The 27,358-nt window shown below is 36.0% G+C and overlaps 1 protein-coding gene across 2 annotated transcripts in view; it reads left to right on the top strand.

The window, feature by feature from the left end:
• The window catches only part of ipo11 (importin 11), a 327,032-nt gene that overhangs the window by 237,453 nt on the left and 62,221 nt on the right, over nt 1-27,358 (top strand). For both annotated transcript variants that reach the window (XM_005167156.6, NM_001159661.1), the window contains 3 exons: nt 9,046-9,141; nt 9,235-9,348; nt 11,243-11,364. In XM_005167156.6, coding sequence (XP_005167213.1) covers nt 9,046-9,141; nt 9,235-9,348; nt 11,243-11,364 — 332 coding nt within the window. The remainder of the gene's footprint in view (nt 1-9,045; nt 9,142-9,234; nt 9,349-11,242; nt 11,365-27,358) is intronic.

Genomic DNA, 27,358 nt, shown 5'->3' with positions numbered 1-27,358 from the left:
GTTATGTAGCATGTTAAGCTTTTATGAGCGAGTCATTGAATCATTCATTTATTAGATTTGTTCAAAAACATTGATTCATCCTATAATAAAACATCTTTTTGAGTGAGCCATTGAATTAGTAGTTCATGACATTTGACTTCTTCAGAAATTATGATCCATTTATGAAACCAAGATTTTAAGTCTGACTAATTGAACCATTAATATAATAAAGATATTTTAAAATCCAGTACTGAATCAAGTCACTTGTTTAAATTGTTTGTTCAAAACACAATTCATCCATTCATCAACAAGTCTTTGAGTCATGTGAGTGAGTTATTAGATCATTCATTCTAGAGATTTGTTAAAAACATTGATTCATCTAGTAATGAATTGAGTTAATGAATCATTACAGAATTCATTCTAAAGCACTGATTCATCATTTAATGAAACAGTTAAGTCATAATTAGTAATTGAAAATTTTGCATACCTATTTGATGTAAAAAAAAATGACCAAGGGGAATTATTAATATTTAATGTAGCTTAGCATTTAACATTTAGGGCTCTATTTTAACGATATAAGCAGAAAGTCTAAAGTGCATGGCGCAAAAGCATTAAGGGTGTGTCCATATCCACTTTTGATATTTTAAGGAAGGAAAAATACAGTTTGCACACTGGCGCATGGTGTAATAGGCTTGTGCTTATTCTCTTAATGAGTTATGGGTGTGTTTTGAGCATAATGTGCATTGAACCAAGTCTCATCTCCCATTCAATTTAAGTGTCAGCTCTGAAATAACACTGGTTCTTTAGTTTCGGATGAACTTTAAGGAAACTTGGATGAAAGTAGGACTGTGTGTCAGGGTACTTTGAATGATTTCTCCGAGCTTTAGGAAAATGTTTCTGGCCTCCTATCCGCTCTGGCCAGGACATCCGCAGGGAGACATGTGGTAGTTTGTGATTGATTTGAAGAGCAAACAGTGCAGCTGGAGCCAAGTACAAGTGGGAGCCCGTTGGGGCGTCCTTGAATGCTTACACACACACACACACACACACACACACACACACACACACACACACAAACTGATTCACAAACTGACCACCAGCTCTCGGACTATCAGTCTGACCCACCTCTCAGAAACAGCTTTGTGTATGTCTGTATGACGGAATGCAAAGGAATATTATGGGTTTAAGCTTTATCAACAGAGGTAGAGCAAAGACATTTACTACCTGTAAACGGTGTAGTACAGATACAGGTTAGGGCTGTGTAAAAGTGTCATGCACTACTGTTCAACTACTCTCCAAGGCTGTATTTATTTTGTCATGAGCATTGTTGACATGGGTCTGTAATGCTGCTGCTGCTTTATTGGTTTAGAGGAAATTATACTTGCTTCTGCTTGTATATTTCCACATGTAACATACAGCTGCTGCACACTAGGGCTGTCGCCAACTAAATAATTTTAGTCGACTAGTAGTCAGTCATTTAAGTTATAAATGAACTAATCGCCAATTTATTGAATAAATTTAAGTAGTCCTACATAAGCAAATATTGGGAAATGGTTTGAGTTTCACTGTAAGTTAATATAACTTGGCATTACTTAAAATACGTTTTGGCTTCAAAACTTAAACAAGTGTGTTTAACTTACTTATTAAGCAGCAAAAAACTTTTAATTAATATTTTACTGTAAGTTCTCTGAACTTAACATTTTTATTAAGGATGTCCCGATCAGGTTTTTTTGCTCTTAAGTCTAACTCTTTTGATTTTGAAACCCGATCCGATACTTCTATAATAAAAAAAAAGAATAAAGTGCAGAGATAAAACAGATCCAGGATGTTCCTTATTTTTTATTTAATTCACCTTATTTTAGCATTCAATAAATCCGTTAACATATATACATACATACATACACACAGGTTGTTATGGAGAAAAAGTAACGGTTTTGATTTTTCACAACAAGCAATAAATAAGCTATTATTATTATTATTATTATTATTATTATTATTATTATTATTATTATTTTTATTATTATTATTATTATTATTATTACTACATTGAAATAATTCATTAAATATGACAGGGCGAGGTGAGCTTGTGTCGCGGACTCAGTGACACCACGGCTCCGCCCGCTCTGATCATATAGGTTTGGTTTCCAGCAGTGGTGTGGAAGAAGCAGCCCTCCACTCTTTCTGTAATAATCTACAAGTCGTTTATCTAACTAACTTCATCTCACTTATAAAACAAAACATTTATTCACTAGCTTTTCTTAATGATATAACTGTAGTAGAAATAGCCTAAGGTGGATATTATGTTGTGTACATTCTGGCCAAATCTAACTCAGAATCTTATTATTATTAATAAATCTTTGTATATATTATTACGTATATTTATGATGTATAGTTTTTTTCAACCAATTTAAGATGTTTGACTATGTTAAGATAAATATGTTGCATTTTGGCATGTTTTTTTTTTACTTATTTATGAACTATTTATGGACATAAAATTAAAAAATATATATCTTTGATTTGAAGAATATTTTGTCCCTGGCCTTCACTGAGCTCAAGTAATTGTTTAATGTACAAAAATTGTGACTGAACTTGACTGTTGATGTTTTAAATAATATGTTTTAAATATAATAATGTATGAAACTGTTCATATACATATATATTCTGTGTAAAAACAGATAGTTGTGTTAGCTAATATGCATATAACCGCACAGTTTGACAGGAATAATTAAATTAACACCACCAATAGAACAGATCTATCGCCAAGACAAGTTTTTATGTCTATGTGAGCCTGGGCTACCTTACTGGCCTTCTAAACCCTTCTGTTCTAGACTATGTTTGCCAAGTATACTTTTCAGAATACATAAACACTTGTGTATTAGACCATATGTGCATTGGCTTCTTTGCCAACTGGCTTAACTCTTGTTAACAAAACAATATATATGCCTGGGCTATACCAAAAAACCTATATGTGCCTTGACCAGCTTAACTTTAATGAACTAGACAATGTGTGCCAGGACTTCCTTGCCTATTGGCTTAGTAGTGAAACCGCACACCAGAGATGGGGGACTCGAGTCACACGACTTGACTCAAGTAAGACTTAAGCCACAAAATGTAGGACTTTAGACTTACTTGACAAATATCCAAAAAAGACTCTACTTGACTTGGACTTGGCTGTCATGACTTAAGACTTGACTTGGACTTGAGTTAAATGACTCGGAAAAAAAACTTGTTTTTGTTAAATACACAACTGTTTGTTATATATTATGCATTTAAAAACAAAACAAAACCGAAAGTTTTAAGTCACACATGCGCAGTATTAACTGGAACTGGACTGGATCATTTGGTTCAGAAGAACTGCTTTAAATGATTCATTTGAACGATTCATTTGCTATTCGGCCATCAGAATGCGGTGATGAGAATGGAAGGCACTCCGCCAAAGTAGCCTATTTTACGGGTTAAAAGATTACAAACAAGACCTTGTATTTTGTCCGACTCAGTGCTTGCCACACTTGAACGGGCTGTCTAAGTATATTTAGTGACACGTTTGTACAGTTATTATCATTCTTCTACACTGTTTTGTATCCGCCTATTTAAACCAAACATCCGCAGTCGATGTAGTGGAAAATCCTCTCTCCTTACTCGTTTAAGCTGGCTGCAAAATATACCTACACCATTACTAATCAAAGCATTAGCCTTCTTTAAATAATCTACACGTTTAAATCTTGTAAATATGATTGTTTATGAATATTTTTAGTGATATTCTGTTTTTATTCCTTTCTTTGTCATTTATTTCTCATTTGCTGTATATTTTATTAATTTGACAATGTCATTAGGCTAATACATAGGCTATTTTATAAACATATCAAAAATGCTTTTGCATTAAAGTTTGCTTTGAACTTGAAAAAGAGAGAGAGACTCAGATTTGGCCTGCACGTTGCTTCTGAATATGTAAGAGAAAGTTGATGTGATTTGAAATAAGCAGTGACTTGACTTGACTTGAGTCTGACAAAAATTGACTTGACTTGCTTGAGACTTGAAGGTTATGACTTGAGACTTGCTTGTGACTTGCACTTGTGTGACTTGCTCCCACCTCTGCCGCACACTGTATGTCCTCGTTACAAATGATCACATTTTAGGCTGATAGAAAACATACATCCAGCAACCAGCTGGGCAAGTATAAATAAAACTTTGATTATATCATTGCCATACTTATAACATGATCTCTTGATGGCGTCTCCAAATGAAATATCGACATGTAAGTAGGCCTGAGAGAGAAACTAAATAAACGTGATGAAGAGCCTAAATGTTCATAATGACTCATTCAGCATGTTCAAAGGAACTGAGATGGGTGAAATGGACCATAAATCTTGCCTCACTTCAGAAACACACGGCTATCTGCAGTGCTGCTACAACACAGAAATGGCACAAGTCCACAACCTCAAGTGTTTTCTTGCTCTCAACGGCACAACAGATAAGGATACAGATAAGCGTTTTAAATTTTCACAATATAAAAGAGATGATTCCAGATAGGGCTGTACAATATGGTGATATTTAAATTGGAGAGACAATATAAAAAAATCTTTTTTTATATTATGCGTTAATGTATATTGTGGTGTCGCTAAATGCATTGTTTACGCTAGTACTTTTTCATAATACATATAATGTTGTTTAAAATGAAAATTATAAACAATATTATATACATTACACCAAAATACTACACTATTACAGGGATGCAGACAGAAGCCTAGATAAAAGCATTTTGAGAAAGTTGTAAAGTTGACACAATCTTCCTTGCATCGCTGCTATCAACACTTCATGTTTCTGGAAAACATCTCACAATTCTTGTTGTGCTTCACACAGATTTGGCTTTACAAACCACGTGTAGGTGATGCATTCTTTTTCTCTCCATATGTACCAGACACCTTCTTTTCTGTACCTCATACTTTTTAAAAACATTGTGCAATTCTGAATGTGCTCTGCACAGGAGAGTGTGTTTGACAAATGGCCTATTGCACATCTCTCTACCTCTCCTCTCTTTCAAAAATATATTATATTTTTAATTAGTTATATTTATAAGATGCAAAGCAAGTTGTGCTCATGCTTCATTTATAAATGTGTTTATTTTTTCATATATCTTACTTTGATTATATACTGCTACTCTGCTAACATGAAAATGACAGTCATGTTTCCTAGATCCTCCAAAAGGCCTGCCCTTTAGAGGTTCTGATTGGTCAGCTAAAATAATGTGCTGTGATTTGCGGATCGATTCCACTTCACCAGAAAAAGCGTCACACCCCTACAAGCACGTGCTTTGCCTCTTCTGTGTAAATGCTGTCAGTCAGAGTAGCTGTTAGCCGTATCAGTTTGAGCCTTAATCAAAAACAGAAAATGAAAAAGACACAGCTGAGCCTCACGCTTGCTCTCTAAAATAGAATATGACAACTGTCTTTTTTACATATAATTGGAGTAAGTATGTGTAAGTAATATGAAACCTTCACAACATTGTTTACAAGGTCGTCTGAAGCGCAAATGATTTTACATTCTAGTTTGCACTCGCCGCATGTCTATATTTGAAATAACTAACTTCTTTAACTGATGATAATAACCAGTGTGTAAATATTGAAGTGCTTCTGACATCCAATCCTTTCAGAAGTGGACAAACGCCAGAGTGAAGCACCAAAAAAACAAAAGAGAAGCCAGGAAAAACAAAGAAACAAATGATTTTTTTAGCAACCTAAATCATGAACAAACTGCCATGTTTAACTATTATCGTCACCTTTTGGACTATTATAAACTCAGAATGACGGAAATACTTTCTAACGAGGTTACATGTGCTGGTGAAGATTAAAGATGCATAGGTTTGCACTGACTGGTCTATTCGTTGCGTGTTGTTTTTGTAGCCAAATAAGGACTTTATGTATGCTGTGTGTAGTTTTTCTGTAATTGTTAACATATTGGAGACTATAAGGGGCTTTATGTGTTCATATATGTTACATTTATTTATTTATGTTATATAATTGTTATATAACACAGTAGGCTATTTCGCCCTATCATTAATCTGCAGTTATAATCAAATCATGTTCATAGAAAGGCAAGTAATGAACATTTCTACACTAGTATTAATGTGTTTAAAGCATCTGTTTTCTAAGAAGTCCATATGACGTAAACGATCTGTACAGCTTTACTTTGGCATTTACTCAAGCGTGAATGCCGTCGACTGAAATATCTGTCCTACACCACACCCGTCAAATTGCCCACCATTGGTACCCTTTTGGCAGTGGCAGCCTGATAAATGTGACCGATACTGTACCACTCAGTGAAAAAGGGCCATAAATGTTGAAGGAGCAAGCTCATTGGCTGCAGATGCAACACCAACCAATTACCTGCACCATGTAGTTTGATGACATGGTTGGAATCAGATTGGATGAGACCTATCAGCCTCTACGCCCAATAGAGCTTCATCACAAAACTTTTTTATTAATAATAATATTGTGTTCCTTGAGTATTTTATTTAGTTTTCTAATCTCTCTTCCCGCTGTGAATGAAGTAGTGGTGTAATTCCCTCAGCGGTGTGTGGAGGCTCTGCCAGCTCCAGCTTTCTCCCCCGTCATGGCTGCAATCCAGACGCATCAGACGCATTAGTTTAAACATGTTGTTTCTGGATTGCCCTCTGCAGTCACTTAAGTAAAGTTCTGCTCCGTGTGCCAGCCGGCGGCCTGAAGAAGAGAAATGAAAAGCATGGTGCACCTTGAGGGAGCGCTTCATCCTGAATCCTGTCAGACTGATGCCGGAGGAGCATGGGTAATGGCCTTGGGCTGCCAACATCCCTGCTCATGCCAGTACATACTCTGACAACAGAACTCACACTGCTACAGGCTCCTCTTGCTCTCTTTCGGAGCAGCCTGGCTTTTGGAGATCATTGAAAATTTGTTGGTTTTTCTCAAGGTCAGAAGTGTGCAGTGGAGCTATGCATGTACAGTGCCCTCTATGAACTCTTACAAATACAAAAAGCTGTCACTAGTGTGGTATCCAAAACCAAGATGTCCAAGATGGCTTAACTGGGGGGCATTGCAATCTCATGGGGAGGGCTTCACAAGACGTGGTCACTGATTTGTTTTTTCCTGCTTTTTAAAAATATTTATTCACTTATTTATTATTAGCAATTTATTTTACAGCCTGCCCAATAGAATTTTGGCTTTCCCAGCTGGATATCTGCACTAGCGGGAGGCATGTGTTGTGCCTTAAGCCTCATTCACACTTTCAGTGACTTTGTAGCTGCCTGTGACTTGTGGTGGCGACCTACCGCAAATGCAGGGGTGTGTAGGTCTGCAGCACGAAAAACCACCGCCCTCCGAGCGAGCCAAGAGAAGATCACTTGATCTCTAATGGCGCTCCTATTGGCTGTCACTCATAAAAGTCTCTCTTCATTTGCAAAAAGTTTTCTCAAAGGACAAATGATTCTCAACTTTGTCGCATCGCTCCTCACACCCACCTGGTCACTACGACTGCTGTCACTTGCATAGAGAGAGGTTGCTGGAAGTCGCTCACTCTCCATTAAAAATAAACGGTAGCTTGTCGTTTTGCTGCTGTGAGTCCCTCGTAGTGTGAATGAGGCTTTAGTGTCCCTTCAGTACCCTATAGTGCCCCTGATGATATTCAGCCACATTACACTGCTATGACATTGCGTTTATACAACAGTTTGGCGGCATAATTGTGTAAATAAAAATGAAAATTAAACACGGAGAGTCTAAAAACCCTTTTGTATGAGGAACTACTTTCTTCCGCCATTCCTTCACATCTGCAGTTGACGTCAGAACAGCAGAATCGGTTGCTACTTCACCAACATAATTTTAGAGGTAGTATTTGAATGATTCTCTAGCGTAATGTTTAGAGTGATGACAAAACAGGTGATTTTGCTCACATTTTAAGATTACAATGCCGAACCGCACGAAATTCCATCAGTCTACAGAGATATCTCCCAGTATTTCTCTGTTGCAATCGGAAGATCAATAATTAACCCAGAAAAAGCTGAAGCAGTGCAAACACTACCAGGTTACTGTTGTTGCGATAAGGAAAAACGCTAAACACATGCAGGTATTTCATCTTTCTTTCTCTTTACTGAACTAGTCTGCAGTAACAAAATCAGGAGACTCATTAGAAACAAACAGATGGCCAACCAAATTAGAAACAAACAGATGGTAAAAAGTAACTCAGGGTTATACAAAGACTGGCCAACACAAAATACATACATTCCTAATATGCAAGTCCCATCTCACACTCAACACACTACAATTATTATGGTATAAATACAGCACTACAACATCCAAAAGAGTGAGATCAACTTGGAAAGACACTTACCAATTTTTTTTTAATGATTTGATCAGCTGTAGTTTCAAAATAAAGAGATCATTTCTCCTTTAACGGCATATTATGCGGCCTATGTTGCCATCTTGTGGATGACGCTATATCTCAGAAATTATAAATATTTAAAGTAGACACTATCCTTATAAATAAACTGCAAAGTTGCAATTTAAACAGCTACATTCTCACCTAAAAAAAAGCCTCAAATGTACATTATGTTGTCCAACAGCTGCAATATTTGTCAAACTTTAGTGAGTTTGTTGATCTGCTGTCACTCTATGTGAGCGGTGTAATACTGAAGAGTGAGGAGGCTGTACGAGTTCTGATATTGCAGAATATTGCACGGCTATAAACCAATCAGATTCGAGAAACAGACAGAACTGTTGTAAAAGGGCTTTTCATCAGTAACTTTTTCATGACATATTTGGAGTTTCCATACGAGAGCCATACTAGCCTTCAGAGAACACTTACAACTGATCGCAGAGCCGTGTTCCCCTGATAAGATGTACATGATTAATGACGTTTGCAATATTAATTTGATTAATCGCCTAGCCCTTCATTTAAATTACTTACAACCAGCTTAAATCATCTCTTCCAAACCAGCTATTTAGTCCTGTTTAAATTTTAAAAATTTTTTGATCAACTGGGACTGCAGTTTATTGTCTAAACCGATATATCCAATCTCTTTTCTTTTGTCTCTTGCAGGTTGTTGAAATTGCCATAAAAGTAAGCCCTATACTGGGCTCCCATATGTTTCAGCCTCTCCTGCCATCTGTGATACGGGGGATTGTCGAAGGAGAAGTGAGTCTGTTACAGTAGTAAACTGATTTCAAGCTATCTTCTATTCCCAGTTTTCAATTTGAACGTGTTTGTTGTTGTGTGTTTTGTGTGCAGAGGTATCCTGTGGTCATGTCTACATACCTCGGGGTGACGGGACGTATTCTTCTGCAGAATTCAGGCTTTTTCACATCACTTCTCACTCAAATGGCTGTGGAGTTCAACCAGGAGGTGAGAATGACTGTCAGACCGCCAGCATCTGCAGCTACTGAAAGAATAGAGAATTTTAATACCAATTCACCTGTTCACATATATACTTCTTTATTGATAAATACCCACCTAAAGGTGTTAGAGTTAATGAAATGTAGAATAAATTTTAGATTAAGTTTAGCTTAATTTATTAAAAATTTTATTAACAAGAATCTGTCCATAAACAGGTATGTCCATAAATATTGGGACGTCGACACAGTTCTAACATTTTTGGCTCTATACACCAACACAATGGATTTGAAATTAAACTAACTAACTAACTGCAGACTGTCAGCTTTAATTTGAGGTTATTTACATCCAAATCTGGTGAATAGTGTAGAAATTACAAGTTTGCATATGTGCTTCTCACTTGTAAAGGGTCCAAAAGTAACTAGACAGTTGGCTTCTAAGCTGTTCCATGGGCAGGTGTGTGTTTCCCGTTGTTTATATCCTTGTTTACATTCTTGCTACAATGTACCGTTAAAGCTAGAAACTGTACCTGTAATATATCAATATATATATATATATATATATATATATATATATATATATATATATATATATTTAGCGAACACAATTAAAGTGAACCTGTAAGCACTTCTCTTTTTGTGTCGTGTCCTTTGAAATCCCAATTACAGAAACAGAAGAAGCTCTGTGGAACTAGCAGCATTTGGACGCCATTTTAGCTTTCTCTGCTTTAACAATACAGCACCTCTGGCCTTGCCCCTTGACTGCGCAGGGTGTGTTCGTATGGTGAATGTGCATAACCTGAAGCATTTTTGATCTCACTAACCCAAATGTATTTTTTGTAGTCCCTAAACTTCGTTCACTGTAGCTTTGCTAAGCTAACTATGTAAAAGCCAATGTCTCCCTTTGCATTGAACTTTGAGCGTTTTACATTCAGAGATGTTGTTTATGTTCACACAGCTACATTACACATCAGCTAAAGTTTAAAATATGATATCTTAGTGGAGCAGCCCTTTTAAAATTTTTTAACAGGTCCTTGTTTTCCTATGTCCATGTAATGCTACCCAATCGGGCCAATGCTCATCCAACTCCTATCTCTACTTCTCAATATAAGTTTTGACAAAAGTTTATTTATTAACTCTATTCACCACTTTATTAATATTTATAAACATGTGGTTTAATTATCTTACTTACAATAACATTTTTTTTTTAAATCCTTAGCATGTAGCCTTGTGTATGTCTGAAATTATGTTCATAGTGGTCTTAAAAAGTCTTAAATTTGACTTGATGAAAACTGTAGAAACCCTGTAAATCAAAGAAAGAGGATTCAGTGCTTCCTGCACTTCCTATGCACTTTTTCTAACTTTACATCAAGGTCAAATATAATGAAGCAAAATACATTTTAAAAATAAAATTAAATTGCTATGCAACAAACAAACCGAAAAATCCTCAAGCTTGTCCTAGTTTCCTTTGGCTGGGCATTGCATCTTCAGTCGGGTTTGTTGGAGCTGATCTCAGTGTAATTTGGTCCCAGTGGACCTGAAGCTTTGCTGATCCTCCCACACAGAATCGTTCCCTTTCAGCCCTGGACCAAAGAATTGAACTCATTTGCACTATTGTAGTCTCAGCATATATCAGCGCTCTCCTTAATTTCCTCAATCCCAGAAATATCTCTCCCCCAGAGACGCTTTTATTATTTACAGTATCAGCCGAATAACTTCAAAAGATGGAGGTTTTTATATATTCTCGCTGTCAGGCGGCTCGACGTAGCCTAATGTTTTCCTCTTATCTCGTGAAGGGTGTATTAATCTTGCTCCCAGTGCGCCTCGCTTTACCTGTGCGCGGCTAAATTATAAATGAGAATTATGTGAGCCGGATTGTTTATCATGGCCATCTCTGCTTTTCTCAGGCGGACCAGCTCTTGGGAAGTATGATTGAGATGTGGGTGGATCGAATGGACAACATCACCCAGCCTGAGAGGAGAAAACTTTCCGCCTTGGCGCTGCTGTCGCTTTTACCGTCTGACAACAGGTTTGTCATTTTCCAAACACTGCAGGATCACCCTATCACATTTGCATGCTAATGTTGGAGGCGTTTATATACATGTATAGTCGAGGCCCTCAGCAATGCTGTACGAGTGATAACATTTATACAAATCAATTGACATTCGCCTCAGAGAGCAAATGAATAAAAGATCTCTTCATAATGGCGACTCGCCTAGAGAAACAGCTTGTTGGTATTAGCGACGGATGTCAGTAATGGTCCCATTTTAAAGACGTCACATTGTGTTTTAGTACAAACAAATGCACAAATATCTTTAATTTGTGTAGATAATGTTTTGTTAATTTCTTTGTCTGCTTTTAATTGAATGTTTTGTACCTTTTGGGGTCCGATTTACTGACTCTTTTAGCAGTAGAACAGTACCTTTGGTATATACCTGTACTAAACATGCTAAGTGAAAATTAGCACTGAAAAGGCTTGCACAAGTTTTTTTTGTGCCTGACCTTAATGAATATGCATTTGTTGGAGTTTTTTAGGAAAATACTAATTTTAAGGGAGGGAATAATTTTAATAAATCATCCAATGTGGTTGGCTAACGTTTGTGTTCCACAAATTATGGGTATTTGCTTCTTGACTAAAAACATTTATTAAATATTGTGCTTGAAATAATTGCAGTTTTTGTTACAATCAAGAGGCACATCATAGAAAGCAATTGATATAATGGTTTTGTTCACACATATTTGTTTTGGAATGCCAAAGGAACACATCTTCCGAACATTGCTTATTAGTCAGTACGCTAATTTGTGCTGTGCTTATTGTGTTGGTCGACGTTACATCTGTGTTCTATAATTTGCTATTTTTTTATAAATTATTAGCAGAAATCGACTCAGTCATTCATTCAAGCGGGTAAAAAATAAGAGTTTAGTACTGCTTGACAAGAATTTTTTGCATCCAAAAAACGGCCAATATTTGCTTGTTAATGCAAATTTCTAATCAGCCAATCACATGGGAGCAACTCGATGCATTTAGCAACTCGATGCATTCAGTTCAAACCGAGCATCAGAATGGGCAAGATTAAGGTAATTTAAGTGACTTTGAACGTGGCATGGTTGTTGGTCCCAGATGGCCTGGTCTTAGTATTTCAGAAAATGCTGATCTATTAGGATTTTCATGCACTATCGTCTTTAGCATTTACGGATGGTCCAAAAAAGAGAAAATATCCAGTGAGCGGCAGTTCTTTGGGCACAAATGCCTTGTTGATGCCAGAGGTCAGAGGAGAACTGCCAGACTGGTTTGAGCTGATAGAAAGGCAACAGTAACTCAAATCACCACTTGTTACAACTGAGATATGCAGAAGAGCATTTACAGTATGAATGAACAACACATCCAAACATGAGGCAAATAGGCTACAGCAGCAGAAGACTACACCAGGTGCCACTTCTGTCAGCTAAGAACAGTAATCTAAGGCTATGATATGCACAAGCTTACCAAAATTGGACAATTGAGGATTGGAAAAACTTTACTTGGTCTGAGTCTCAATTTCTGCTGCGACATTCAGATGGTAGGGTCAGGTTTCGGAAAGCATGTATCTGTCCTGCCTTGTATCAATGGTTCAGGCTGTTGGTGGTGATGTAATGATGTGGGGTAAATTTTCTTGGCACACTTTGGGCCCACAAGTACCAATTGAGCTTTGTTTCCCTGACACAGCCTACATGAGTATTGTTGCCGACCAGGTCTATGCCTTAATGACCACAATGTACCCATCTTCTGATGGCTTCTTCCAGCAGGATAAGGCACCATGTCATGAAGTGTGAATCATCTCAGACTGGTTACTTGAACATGACAATGACATCACTGTACTCAAATGGCCTCCACAGTCATTCGTTCTTTCATTAATTTTCTGATGCTTTTCCGGGGCCGGGTCGCGGGGGCAGCAATCTTTGGAGAGAACCCCAGACTTCCCTCTCTCAAGACACTTCCTCTAGCTCCTCTGGGGGATCCCAAGGTGTTGCCAGGTCAGCCGAGAGACATAGTCCCTCCAGCATGTCCTGGGTCTTCCCCGAACCTCCTCCTGGTGGGACATGCCTGGAACACCTCCTTAGGTAGGCGTCCAGGAGGCATCTGAAACAGATGCCCGAGCCACCTCAGCTGACTTCTCTTGATGTGGAAGAGCAGCGGCTTTACTCCGAGCTCCTCCTGGGTGTCAGAGCTCCTCACCCTATCCATAACAATGTGCCCAGCCACCCTTCATAGGAAACTCATTTCGGCAGCTTGTATCAACGAGATCTTGTCCTTTTGGTCATGACCCAAAGCTCATGACCAAAGGTGAGAGTAGGTACTTAGATTGACCGGTAAATCGAGAGCTTTGCCTTTTGGCTCAGCTCCTTCTTTACCACAAAGGACTGGTACACGACCGCATTACTGCTGCTGCTGCACCAATCCGCCTGTCAATCTCACGTTTCATCCTTCCCTCACTCGTGAACAAAACCCCGAGATACTTAAACTCCTCCACCTGGGATAAGGAATAAGGACTTTCCTTCAACCTGGAAATGGCAAACCACGTTTTTCCAGTGGAGCTCCTTCTCATATCAGCCACGTCACATTCGGCACAAACCGCCCCAGTGCATGCTGAAGGTCCATGTTTCTATGAAACCAACAGAACAATATCGTCTGCGAATAACAGAGATGAAATCCTGTGGTTCTTAAACCGGACCCCCACCAGCCCAGGGCTGCGTCTTGTAATTCTGTCCCAAAAAATTATGAATAGAATTAGTGACAAGGGGCAGCCCCGCTGGAGTCCAACATGCACTGGAAACAAATCTGACTTATTGCCGGCAATGCGAACCAGACTCCTACTCTGTTCATACAGGGACGAGACGGCCTCCACAGTCACCAGATCTCAATCCAATAGAGCACCTTTGGGATGTGGTCGAATGAGAGATTTGCATCATGGATGTGCAGTGGACAAATCTGCAGCAACTCTGTAAAGCTATCATGTCAATATGGACTAAAACCTCTGAGGATTATTTCCAGTACCTTGTTGAATCTGTGCTACGAAGGATTAAGGCAGTTCTGAAGGCAAAAGGGGGTCCGACCTGGTACTAGTAAGGTGTACCTAATAAAGTGGTCGGGCAGTGTATATTATGTCAAAACAAACTTTTATTTTGCATGTGATTAATCGTGATATTATTGTTATTATTTTTTGTACATTCTACATTTATTCATTGTTTTAGATAGGTTATAATACAAAACACATGAATATAAATAATAAGAATGGCAAGCTTAAAATGCTGTCGCTCCTACCATCTGACATCAGGTTTGTCATCTTCTAAACACTGCAGGATCACCCCATCACATTTACATGCTAATGTCTGAAGCGCATATATAGACAATGCCATCAGCGGGCTGTATGAGTGATAACATTTATACAAATCATTTGACATTCACCTCAGAGAGCACACAAATGAAAAATCTCTTCATAATGGTGACTTGCCAGGAGAAATGGCTTGTTGGTATTAGCAACGTCAGTAGCTCGGTTGTCAGCGATGGTCCATTATCACGACTTGTCACATTGTGTGATAACGTGTAAGTTATAGCTGTTATGTTGCAAGGTGCCATTTGCATCTCATTGAGATGTCAGCTGTCTTGTCAGGGAGTCAGTCATTTTACCAGTGATATTATGAATCATTTCACCTTATAGTTCATTGTTGTTAACCAAACTAACACTTTTTTTTTTTTAAATAAGGAGCTATTTCAACCCAAAACAATATGGACAGTATTATATCAGGCATGACTAAACCACGAGCAGCAGCTATTTTGTGATTCTACAGTGTATTACCAGACACAATTTGATTTTAGTCAATTCAGGAAAGGTGATTAATATTCAACAACACATAAGCTAATCAACAGAAATAGCAGCAGTTGTAGGATTTTAACATTAGTTCTGGTTTATTTGCATACATGTCAAGCACCTGTAAGTTCGGTTTCTGTAGGTGGTCAGCAGTTATTTCAGCTCAAAGGGACTATAAATTAACTTTAATTGTATTTTAAAATAATCTATTTTAGAGACAAACCTATAAATAATTGATTGTGTTATAGCACTGTTTAACTTATATACTATAAGTTTTAGGTATGGTACAAGGGTTATGTAGTGTAATGACATTTTATTGAAAGTCCTTTATCATCATTTTAGGGATGGTCTAGTGCATTTTAATGTTTGGTAAGAGTTTTTAGATCCTCAGAACATCTGTTTCCTTCTCTGGATTTTATAGAATTGCACTTCTCTCTGCTGACTCTGATTTTAGGTTATTTGATTCAAGTGGTTCTTGATCAAAGTGATTGTGATTATTGGTGTCTGCATCACTCAGGCCCTACAAAATGTTTTGCTTAGTTATGATTTGAAATCATATCAAATATGAATTTTTTTGTGAAAAGAAAAAAAAAAGATATAGTACCCCTGTGGATATATACCCTTCAATTTTGTCCAAGGGTCTGTTTTTTTGTACCTTACTTAATTATAAGATGATTTGGATGATCCTGTTTCTTTTAATCTTGATAACTGATATCTGGCTAATCTGTTTTTTAAACATGTTTACAAATCAGTCTTTTAGATAAGACATTAAACCGAGGTTCTGACTCTCTGTGGTCATTAAAAATCTCATTGCACTTCTCGTAGGGGTGTAACCCCGGTGTCCTGGCTAAAGTCCCCAATCGGCCCTTACGATCATGGCCTCCCAATCATCCCCATCCACTGAATTGGCTCTGTCACTGTCTCTCCACTCCAGTAATAGCTGGTGTGTGGTGAGCACAATGGCACCGTTGTCCCGTGCCTGCCGTTGCATCTTTCAATTGCTCAAAATTTTGACATTTGAGACAAGTGTCTGCAACTTATGCAAATGTGGTAGTTTAAATAGTAGTTTAACCAAAGCATTAAAAATAAGCAAACTAATGAAACTGGCCTGGTGTTTGTTCTCCATACAAGGATTACTCATTTAGCTAGATTTGTTTTTTTGACTATTTGACATGATTTAGGATTGTATCGTTTTTCAAAATTTATTGAGAGTTGTTGTCATAGCAACAGGTCTGGAAGTTCAAACCTGCTTTTACTATAAGCAAAGAGCTTAGAATGACCAAGAGGCGACACTCTGGTGTGATTTGGGAAACAGCCACTAGAGAGTGCGGCGGCCATTTTGGAACGAAAACTCCAATAGAACAACAGCTTATTAAAAGTCTGTTAAATAAACTATTAAAAGTGCTGACGATTGTGATAGTTCGTGTTGTATTGTCATCTTTCAGGTTGTATCTCAGCTTTAATGCACTTTTTAAATAAATAAATAAAAAACAAAGCAGTTGCTTGCCATCGCGACAGTAATGAGATACAATGGACGTCCGATCACTTTCACTCCAAAATGGCGGAATCCGGGGCTGTTACTGGGCGCTGCTGTTGCAATAGAACGTTTGGTCATTCTAAAATCTTTGCTATAAGTATATGCAAACTGCTAATATTTCCTTATAACATAGCCAAGATTTAATAAAACATAAATGAAAACCTTAAGTTTTTATAAAAATTAGAAAGAAATTTTTTTTTAAATAAATCTAACTATTATGTATAAAAAAACTGTCATGGGTTGATCCTCCCCAAGGGGTTCAAAGAGAACATTTATTAATTTGTTTTTGTTTGTATTTGTTTCTATTTTATTTGTTAGAGCTTATGGAAGGTTTGCTTGGAAAGGGTTAAAAAATAGTGTAATGGAAGAATTAGGTTTCTGTTTTTAGAAAACAAATGATTGTTTTTTTGCTTGAAAAACACTATCAATCCATCTGTGTTGTGGTTTTTCCGATAACTGAACTATTTATGTACTAAGGGTGCTCTACAGTGTATGTAGAATTTAAAAACCCTTGTAGTCCTTCAAATAAATAATCCGTCTGCGGGCTTTCATAGACAACCTTGAAAGTTAGGGAAGGTCTAGTTTTAAAAGTTGTGTTACAAGCTGCTTACAGATTGCCAATATAAAAATCCAGCCATTCATTAATGTTTTGCATATGGAAGTTTTACATTTTACATGTTTACTGTAGAAAGTTTGAATAAAATCACTAATGATTCTCCAAATAGCTCCTTTTTGTTGGTACCACATTATCATTCTTCACTGAATGTTGACAGGTGATGCAAAATATTTGTCTTTACATATTTTGCACTGTGTTGGTCAATAGAAATTAACCTGTTGTGCAAATGACACTATTAACAATATATAATGGATTGTATCAAATGGATTGTCACAGCTATGTTTTATTTGATTTAGCTTGAGTCTCTTAAGATTCAGGATGCTCCAAATCACATCATTAATGAAAGGGATACATCGTTTGTGATTTCTGTCCTCCACAACACAAACTCAGACACCAGCACAAATAATGCAGTAAACAGCATTAACAGAGCAAAATAAACAGGTTATTTTCATGATATTTTTCTTAGAAAAAGATCTCAAGCGTCCTGCACTGCAGACATCACATCATTTATTTTATTTTATTTATTTTTCTGCGATATGGCTCAGTGATTAATAAGACCTGTTTAAAATTCATGTCAAGAAGGTTGCTGACCCCAGGCCACTTTAAATACCAGATCAGTGTATTGTTTTTGTACCTCATGCAGACACTCAGGAAATAAAATCATGATTGACATTACTTTACATTTCTCGTTACACCATAAATACATCACCTAAGGAATATGGGCGAAATAATGTCCAGCATTATTTATGGAAAAACAGACATACTTATTTTGACCTATACTTAATAAGTTACGGTATATAAAATAACAGGTGATCATGCTATAGTTATATTTTAAATGAAAGAAAGCTTTTTCCTAACAAACAGGTAAAATCTAGTGGTTTTAAGAATAGTGTCACAAATAAATTTAATAAACTCTAATTATAAATAGAGGTCAACTGATTCAGGGATTCAGGGCAGCTGATGGTTAATATATAATGCAGATTATTTTGGCCATTTTTTTTTCGCTCCATCTAATAAAATTAACAGTAAATAGACATAATATGGAAAAATAGCTTGCATGCCTTGGAGGAAGAGGGATTCTCTGGTCCAGAAACTGATAACATCACAGCTTATTTGTACAGTGCTACTATAATTATTTAACTTCTGGATTTATTACCATTTTTTTTGCACATGACTTACTGTAACCTAAACTATTGCTGACTGAAGGCAAAGTTACTCACAATCTCCCCCTACAGATGTTTATAATTACGCCAAAGTCTGCATCATATGTAGCCTATGAAATATACAAGACTAGACTAAAGGTGCAAGACACCGTGGAGTACTTTTTTAATATTATTATTTTAGCAGCATTGTGTGTGTTTTACATCATTTAAGACAACGCTAGCACCTTTAGCTTTAATTGTAGATAAAACTGAATAATTTTGAGCTTTTGTCAGCTAATTTCATCTTCTGGGTTTAAAGTCATTATTGGGGCGGCATCAAAATCAGTGAAATCAGCTCTATCTGCCTGTCCAGTGACGATGGTCGGTTTTTCATTATTCATAGCTGAGTTTTCTCATCCTATGAGAAGACCCTGCTTCTCATTATTATTCATGACAGCATGTGTTTCAGATAACAGACCTGCCAAGCTGTGAGACTGTAGCTGCGCACAGCATTTATTTACGCAGTATTTAGCCGTATTTAAAGGTGGTATGTGTTTGTTTCCATGATCCACGGGGTTCATTGCATGGCTTTCATTGCGATACTGTCAGGGCCGATGCAGCAAAGCTTCTTGTGAATAGCAAGCACTTTTGTTTGGTGAGCTGTACGAGAATTGGAGAATGGTTTACTTTTGTCTTTTATTAGTTGAGTTTGTTACCATTCAGACACATTGCCTATATCTGTGCTGTCGTGTTCGCCTATGTTTAAAATCTCCAGATTACTGGGCTAATGGCTAAAATGGGAAGACCTGCTGCACTTCTATTCTGTGTCTGCATTCAGACCCGGGGATTTAATAGAGTAGTCCGCCTCATTTAAAAATGATTATCTTTATAATGATATAACAAATTATGGTTATATAAATGCGTACAAATATGCGTATATATTATGTGAAAATACAAACAGTCTATCATGTATGTAACAGGGCATTAGATAACTTACTGCATTTTAACTTTTTCAACTATAAAATCATGTGTCTCCTCATGTTTTGTTTCTGATTTTGTGAGCCAACTGACAATTGTTTACTCCCATCTTTTCCCCCTGCTTTGCTAGCCACGCCCACTCCTCCCTCTGCTGGCAGCGCTCCACATCATGTAGCATTTAAAAAATAAATAAAAAATGAGGTAGACTAGAACTGAAAGAGGGCTGTTTTATGACCTCTTAAGAAGAAATGATAAAAAATCAATATTCTTAAATAATAGCCAGGCAGTGAGAGGACATTACAGTGGTATTCTGGTGGAGTGGCAACCTGCTAGCTGCACAGCTTCACATTGCACATTTACTGCAGATGCTCGCAAATGTGCCTGTGCCTAATTTATCTAACTTGCAGCAAGAATGGATATATTTTTAGAAACATTCTTTTATTTTACTATTATAATTATTTGTTTATACTTATGTTTTAGGGGTGTAAAGGTTCACAAAAATCATGGTTCGGTTCGATATTACACAGTGGTGTCACGGTTCGGTATGTTTTCGATACAGGAAGCCAGGATTTCTCTGATTTACTTTTTTATGTATTAAACCTAACATCATAAAAGTATGTTTTTTTTTTTTGTTTTTTTTTTTTTTGTTTTTTCATTCGCTTTAAATTGTGATAGAGCTATACTTCCGGGGTTTCTGCTTAGAAGCAAACAAGACAAATCCTTCTTTATACTCAAAACGAAAAAGCTTCCTATAAAAAATAAATATAATATTGTAGTAGTTAAACAAATAAGAAGAAAAGAACAATTTAGTTTTTATATGGAACTCAGTTTCAATCATTTTTAAAGTATTTTTTTATTTTCAGAAAGATGAGTGTCTACCTTTTCTTCAGACAGCACAGATCTGCTTGATTTAACTGTCACCTGCCATTTTAGTGAATCTGAAAGCAGGAATTATCTGACTGAAATGGCCGTATGAAGGAATAATGTATCAGAGCTCTATTACATTTAACATTTCCTTAAAACCCGACATTTTCTCTACTGATTAAGGTCTCTCATATGCACAGCTAGAAATGATTTGTTTTGCCCTGTTTGAATCTGTAGGAATTGCCTTTCTGAATGCTGTTTCAGTTACCGATTCCGTGATGCCAGTGTAAATGAGTTAATATGCTTAATATTACCGCTAAAATAGCTTGCTGTCAAAGGAGATGTCATTGTTTTGTTCCACCACTCTTTTGGTGGCAGTGATGGTGGGCTACGTGTCTGAAGAGCGGTAGGGACATGTGCGCGCGGCGTATCTGAAGAGCGGTGGAGGCGTGTGCGTGCGATATACCTGAGCGGCGGGGGTGAGTTGTGCCAAGTGTACATGAAGAGCTGGGAGAGATGCAGTGAAGAGGGGTGGGCAACGTATGTAAGGACCGGGGGGGAGACACGCGATATCCCACATCCCGGTGTCTCTATGCATTTGCGGGAGACCTGCGAAACTTCCGGTAGACTTGGGATGTCTGGGATTACATTAACGTAACTAGCCATTACGTTACAGACGTTCACAGACACAGAAGGCAGCATAATTGCTAATGAGTGCATGCTTTGATAAAGTGATATTCTGAGTTCAAAAGCGATCGTCTACCGTTTAACATGACAGCGGAAGGCAGCATGTTGTTTGCCACGTCATTTAGGATGCCATGTTGAGGGTTAATGCACTGAAAACATTATATTTTGTACCTAATCTCTTTTTTCTTTTTAGATAGTAGTCAGAATCGAATTGTTCGGTTTGTAATGCGTACCGAACCGAAAGTCTCGTACCGAACGGTTCAACAAGAATACGTGTATCGTTACACCCTTATTATGTTTACATTTTCACGTACCTATTTTGTTGAATAAGTATTTTATACATTCTAATATATATTAAAACTTATTGTCATTTAGTTTAGGCAGCTGTAAGAATTTCACTGTATAGAGAACCTGCTCCTTATTGTACATATTTCAATAGACACTTTGACTCTTGAAATTAGCCTGTTTCAGTTTATTTAAAAATGGACCAATTAATCAGCCAACAGATTAAGAAGTCGACGCTTTGAAAGATTTGAAACGATCAATCAGTAATTGGTGCTGCAGTCTGATCCTTAAATGAATGGTTCTTGCAAAAATGAACATTTACTAATCTTTAAGTGGTTCTAAAAAGTTTCTTTCTTCTATTGAACACAAAATAATATATTTTGAAAATATATATTTTGAAATTTCCATAGTTGGAAAAAATAATACTATGGAAGTCAATGGTTACAGGTTTTCAGCTGTCTTCAAAATATATCCCTTTGTGTTCATTAGAATAAAGATGCTTAAACTGGTTTGGATGACATGATGATAGTTTTTTTAGTGAACTATCCCTTTAAATAGTCTTTTATCTATTTTTTTTTTAAATAATTGTTTACACAAAATGGTAGTTTTTCGGTTTTGTTGTGTAGATTGTGACTGATGAGGGAACAAACAAATGAATTATCCAAGAACGAATAATTAAAACAAACTAACCAACAAACATTTTAAAATAATTTACTTTCAGATAAAAAATACTGTCATTATGTACTCATCATCCACTTTTTTACAAACCTGCTTCAGTTTTTTCTTCTGTTGAACACAAAGAGATATTTAAAAATAAATATATTTTGAGAACTGTTTGTATCTGATCAATTGTTTCTTTATACTTCCATAGTAGGCGAAAAATACTATGGAAGTCGGTGGTGACCAATCATTTCGGAAGTGAGCTACTTCCTTTAAACACCATATTGTTTTTATACCACATGCAAACTCTCAGTAATATGATGAGTCCTGTGAATGCTGCTACTTCACATTTCTCATTACAGTATAAATATTCAATCTGCCTGCTGGAAAACACTTGAGCATGTTTCTGCATGCAAGCTCATGTTTGCTCTGCGTTTCCTGAAGGGCATCCAGTGGTCCATGAAAGATCACATACTTTGGAATTATCCAATCTTTCGTATTCTGTAAGCTTGTATGCATCTGTGTATGCGCCAGTCTTGAAATCTCGCATCATGGAATAGGGACTGTGTGATAGATTGCTGTGCCGCAGCAGGTCTGTTGTCACCTTATTTCATTGAGATTGATCTTACAGGTCATTGTTCCATGAGATCAATAATAGCATCAATACCAGAGCCCTTCCTTGTCAGTCTCCCTCCCACCCAAAGCAGTGATTAACTGGCAACAATGACAGCTCCATCATGGCCTTGTTTTTCCTTTTGCAGATTTCAGGGATTTGCTGTGATATACAGGAGAGGCTCCCCGTGCGGCTTAAGACCGAGTCTGGGGGGGGCGGGATAGTCATGCATTATCACGCTTGTAGAGACAGCCCGGATACATGAGCGATATCGCTGAGCCTCGGTCTCTGAAGCGCATGAGTGCAATGTTGTTTTCTCTATTATTGCTACAGCTCGCCTTCTGCTCAAATCCAAGCCAGAAATAAACTTCTCCATTTCATTTTTTAAGGTTGAGCTCGACAGTTGTTTAAAAAATATTTGGGTTTATTTTATTTTTTATAACAATTTATATTAATTAACAAATTAATTATGAAAACAATGAATGCGAATGACTTGTATTTTTGTATAACATGCCTTTATTGAGTTTTTTCAAGATTTTACAATAATTCAAACCCCAATACCCAAAACATACCCCAGACTGGCTTAGGGAATTCTTTTTAAATAATAATCCTTATTAAAAAAATAATTAAAAATAAAAATAATATTAAAATAAATTAATTAGTTAAAAAAGAAAAAAGAATTCTAATCAAACACCAATTCACATTCCACAATTTCAGACTTCCAAAGCTTCTTCAATGTCTCCATGTTTTACAAAGTTCAAAAACACCTCTCAGATATCACATAATTCAAAGGATTTTTTTCTTATTATATATGTGAGCTTTTCAAGAGCCAAACATGTTAAAAGGTTTTTCAACCAAAGTCCAATGGAGGGCCGATTATCATTTTTTCAACTTAAAGCAATACAACACCTTGCTTGTATTATGCGTAAATTAATCAACTTTCTATCTTTATTAGATAAAACAAACTTCATACATATTAACTCATTTATTTATCAAGACATCAATTCAGTACTGTTTAATAAGAATTCTCATACTTTCATTTATGCAAGTAAGTCAAGAGCATTATTAATATGTCTTTACTGACTTGTTAGGTGCAGAGAACAGTGTCAAGTGTGTGTATGGCTCATCCTGTCGCAAAATGTGACAAAGTCCTACACGACGATAATAGCCTGATTAATGGCAGTTACATGTCTGTACTGCACTTCAGCATTGCGACTAAAATAGAAATGCTCAACATCTTAATTCTATTTGTGTTTACGACGAGTTAGGCTTTAAGCATGCCTGTATTCAGGGAGGGTTCGGGTGGTTCAAACGACACCCCACCCCCACCCCTGACCAAATACTGTAGAATTTGTCCTTTTCATTAATTAATTTAATTTCTTTTTGTGATTATTTTGTAATAAAATGTCATTTTGAAATAACTGACCAGTAATTTGAATCCCATAGAGCCTCAAAGCAACAATAATGTGATGCGAGTCATGTGACACTACCGAGCGGTAACTTTAACTGACATTTGAATCTTTGATGCGACATCTGCAGTATATTAGGTAATGTTAGGGGTCAAAAAGAGCAAAAGAGATGGAAGAGAAAGCAGGCAGGCACTTCCTAATAGATGAGAACAACTTATTATTGACTGTCATATAAAACTTTAATACAGATGTGGCTACTGAGAACGCTCAAGTGAATTAAAGTGTTGTCACACGCTACTGCAGTACTGCGCGGCACAACACAACATGGTCTTACACAAGAAATACATGACCAGCAGATGAGTGTTTTTTTTTTTTTAACCTACTTATTTAAAAAAGAATAATAATATTATTATATTTATTAGTAATTGTTTTAAACAAATATGCATAAGATATGTTTTGAGCACCAAATCAACATGTTGATTACTCTAATGTAATTCTGAGAATAAGTCTATCGATTGAAAAATTAAATATAAAAATTAAAGATTAAAATAATACACATAATAATCAACACAATTTTTATGAATCAACATTTTAGAATAAAACATTTCTAATTATAACAATTATAATGAAAAATATATTAAACAATCAATATTTTTTGATTCATTTATAACAATTTAGAATTCTGTGTGTGTACTTGCTCTCTCAATCTATATCTGTCTGTCTGTCTGTCTGTCTGTCTGTCTGTCTGTCTGTTTGTCTGTCTGTCTGTCTGTCTGTCTGTCTGTCTGTTTGTCTGTCTGTCTGTCTGTCTGTCTGTCTCTCTCTGTCCTATCTAACTATCCATTTCCATCCATCCGTCCGTCTGTTTATCTGTCTGCCTATCTGCAGTATCTATCTACAGTGTCCATTCATCTACAGTATCTATCTCTATCTATATACAGTACTATCTTTTGTAAATATGCTACTATTCCTAAGAGTTTTCCCTCTGGTTTGCCGTAAATTATCATTTTAAAGAGTGTTATATTAAAATATTGCAATAAACAAATTTATTTTAAAGGGGGATTGTGCTCAGCCAGTCAGCAATCATCCTTATTCAGATGCATTTTTTTGCCTCTTCTTCATCTCTTTGGACTTGTATGACTCGACCAGAACAGAGAAAATTATAAAAGCTGCCTCTGAAAGGATATTTAGTCGCGCCGAGAGGCTTGCATGAAACGAGGCCCAGCATATTAATTTTCACAAGCATTCAGGGTGCTCTGAATGGCATTTTCTGATCCAGCCATTACTATTCTATTTGCTGTGTTCTGACTCTCTCTGAATAAACACCTGTGGACTCACAGCAATCCCCAAGGCGCAGAATGTTTGTTCTCTGAGGCGCGATACGTCACATATAATTTCACCCCTTAACGAAGTATAACCACTGCGATTGCAGCAATGAAACGGTACAGGTTCATCTCTGCTTCAGTCATTTGGAGAGCGCGGAATAAACAGATGATGATAATAATGATGTAATGATCTCTGTACGCACAGCCAAGCCAAAAATGGGGGAGGGATATGCAGATTGGGTCTTCAGTTTCACCGAGTGTTTTCAAGCAGCTGCATTTTGAATAATGATGTTGTAGTTTGCCAGAACATTTAGACAGTTTAGAGCATCGCTGCCTGCTTGATTACAATTGGAATACATATTCATAAAGAGCGCCAAGTGATTTAGATGGTGGTAAATTCAGTGTTGATTTCAGGTGTTTTTATTGTTAGACTTTTTTTTGTAGTTAAAGAGATTCAAATGCTTTCTGCTTTTTGATCTTTCATGATATTTGTGGTATCTGGTATCTCCTTTACTTACTTTCTAATATAGCCTCGTTAGCTGATAATGATCTTTTAATTAATTAATGCCTTTTTATTTGAAAATAGCTTTGTTTGTTTTAATTTGATCCTATTAAAACAGGTCATATCTTGAGTCATCATGACTCATCTGTGATAGAAATGAGCTTTTTTTTCTTCTCAAACCTTCACAGTAGATTAACCATGATTATGATTAAGTAAATTGAGTCAATTAAGTAAATTAATTTAGCTGCAGTTGAACTGATCATAGAAAGTCTTTGATTAGTTCTAGTTAGCTGTGGTGAATATTGTATTTTAAAATAGAAACCACTCAATATTCACACAAATTAATCAATTCGAATAATTGCAATTAAGAAAAAAAAAAAGAGTAATATTGTCATGTAGGGCTCTGTTTTAACAATCTAGGCGTGAAGTCTGTGAAGTGCATGAAGCAAAAGCATTAAGGGCATTTTAAGGACTGAATCGTACAGTCTGTGTCCAGCGCATGGTCCAACAGGGTTGTTAAAAAAAAATTCCTCCATTTGGCCCCTTTACTTCCTCTTTTCCTTATCTTTTTCTTCTTTACTTTCTTTCATAAAGTAAGGAAACAGTACACTCCTCTGAAGACATCCATTAGCCTACATATTTAATTTAATTTTGTTTGTTAAGCACAAAGATTTGTTTCAAAAGTATATATATATATATATATATATATATATATATATATATATATATATATATATATATATATATATATATATATATATATATACTGTATATATATATATATATATATATATATATATATATATATATATATATATATATATATATATATATATATATATATATATATATATATATTATCTTAAGTTAGGTGGGTTTACTTAATTCTCTTTATTTTTTATTTATTTTATTCACCTCTTTTTATTAGTATGGTGTAGTAGTTACTAGTAAATATGTAAAACTACGAAGTAATGCTTTGAGTTGTGTAAAAGAACATAAATGCTGAAATATAAGTACATAAATCTGTACTATAACTGTAAAATATCATATCTTATCATATCATAGCACACAATGTTTATTCATTGTAAAGAATATATAAGCTTCAATTTGAAACGATCTAAAATATCTAAAAAGGCCTACAGTAAATCTGTCAATTCTCGTAAATGTAAAGGGTTTTATTTTATGTGTAAAAACTAAACATTGTTCTATTGTAAAATTAAGAAAAACAAACATGATGCTTTTTTTTCCATAATTGAAGCTTAGCATAAACACGTTGTTGTTTTTATCTTTTTTTTTTTTTGTTTGTATGTTTTGTTAATGTCCTAATTATTAGAAATTTGAATAAATCACAGACACCTATCATTTCCATCTTAGTTTTATCCAAATTCAACTTTCTTATCATGTCTGTTAAATCTTAATACTTAATAAATGTGAAAGTATTAAGGCAAATAAATAAATTAATAAATAAATAACAAAATGAATGAATGAATGAATATTTGCAGTGAAAAATTATTAATCTCTAAAAGTCTAAACAACAAACCCTTTGGGGTCTGAGG

Source organism: Danio rerio, chromosome 8 (genome assembly GCF_049306965.1).
Source record: "Danio rerio strain Tuebingen ecotype United States chromosome 8, GRCz12tu, whole genome shotgun sequence".
Lineage (NCBI taxonomy): Eukaryota > Metazoa > Chordata > Actinopteri > Cypriniformes > Danionidae > Danio > Danio rerio.
The sequence above is the reverse complement of the archived record's forward strand: the minus strand, read 5'-3'. Positions and strand labels throughout refer to the sequence as shown.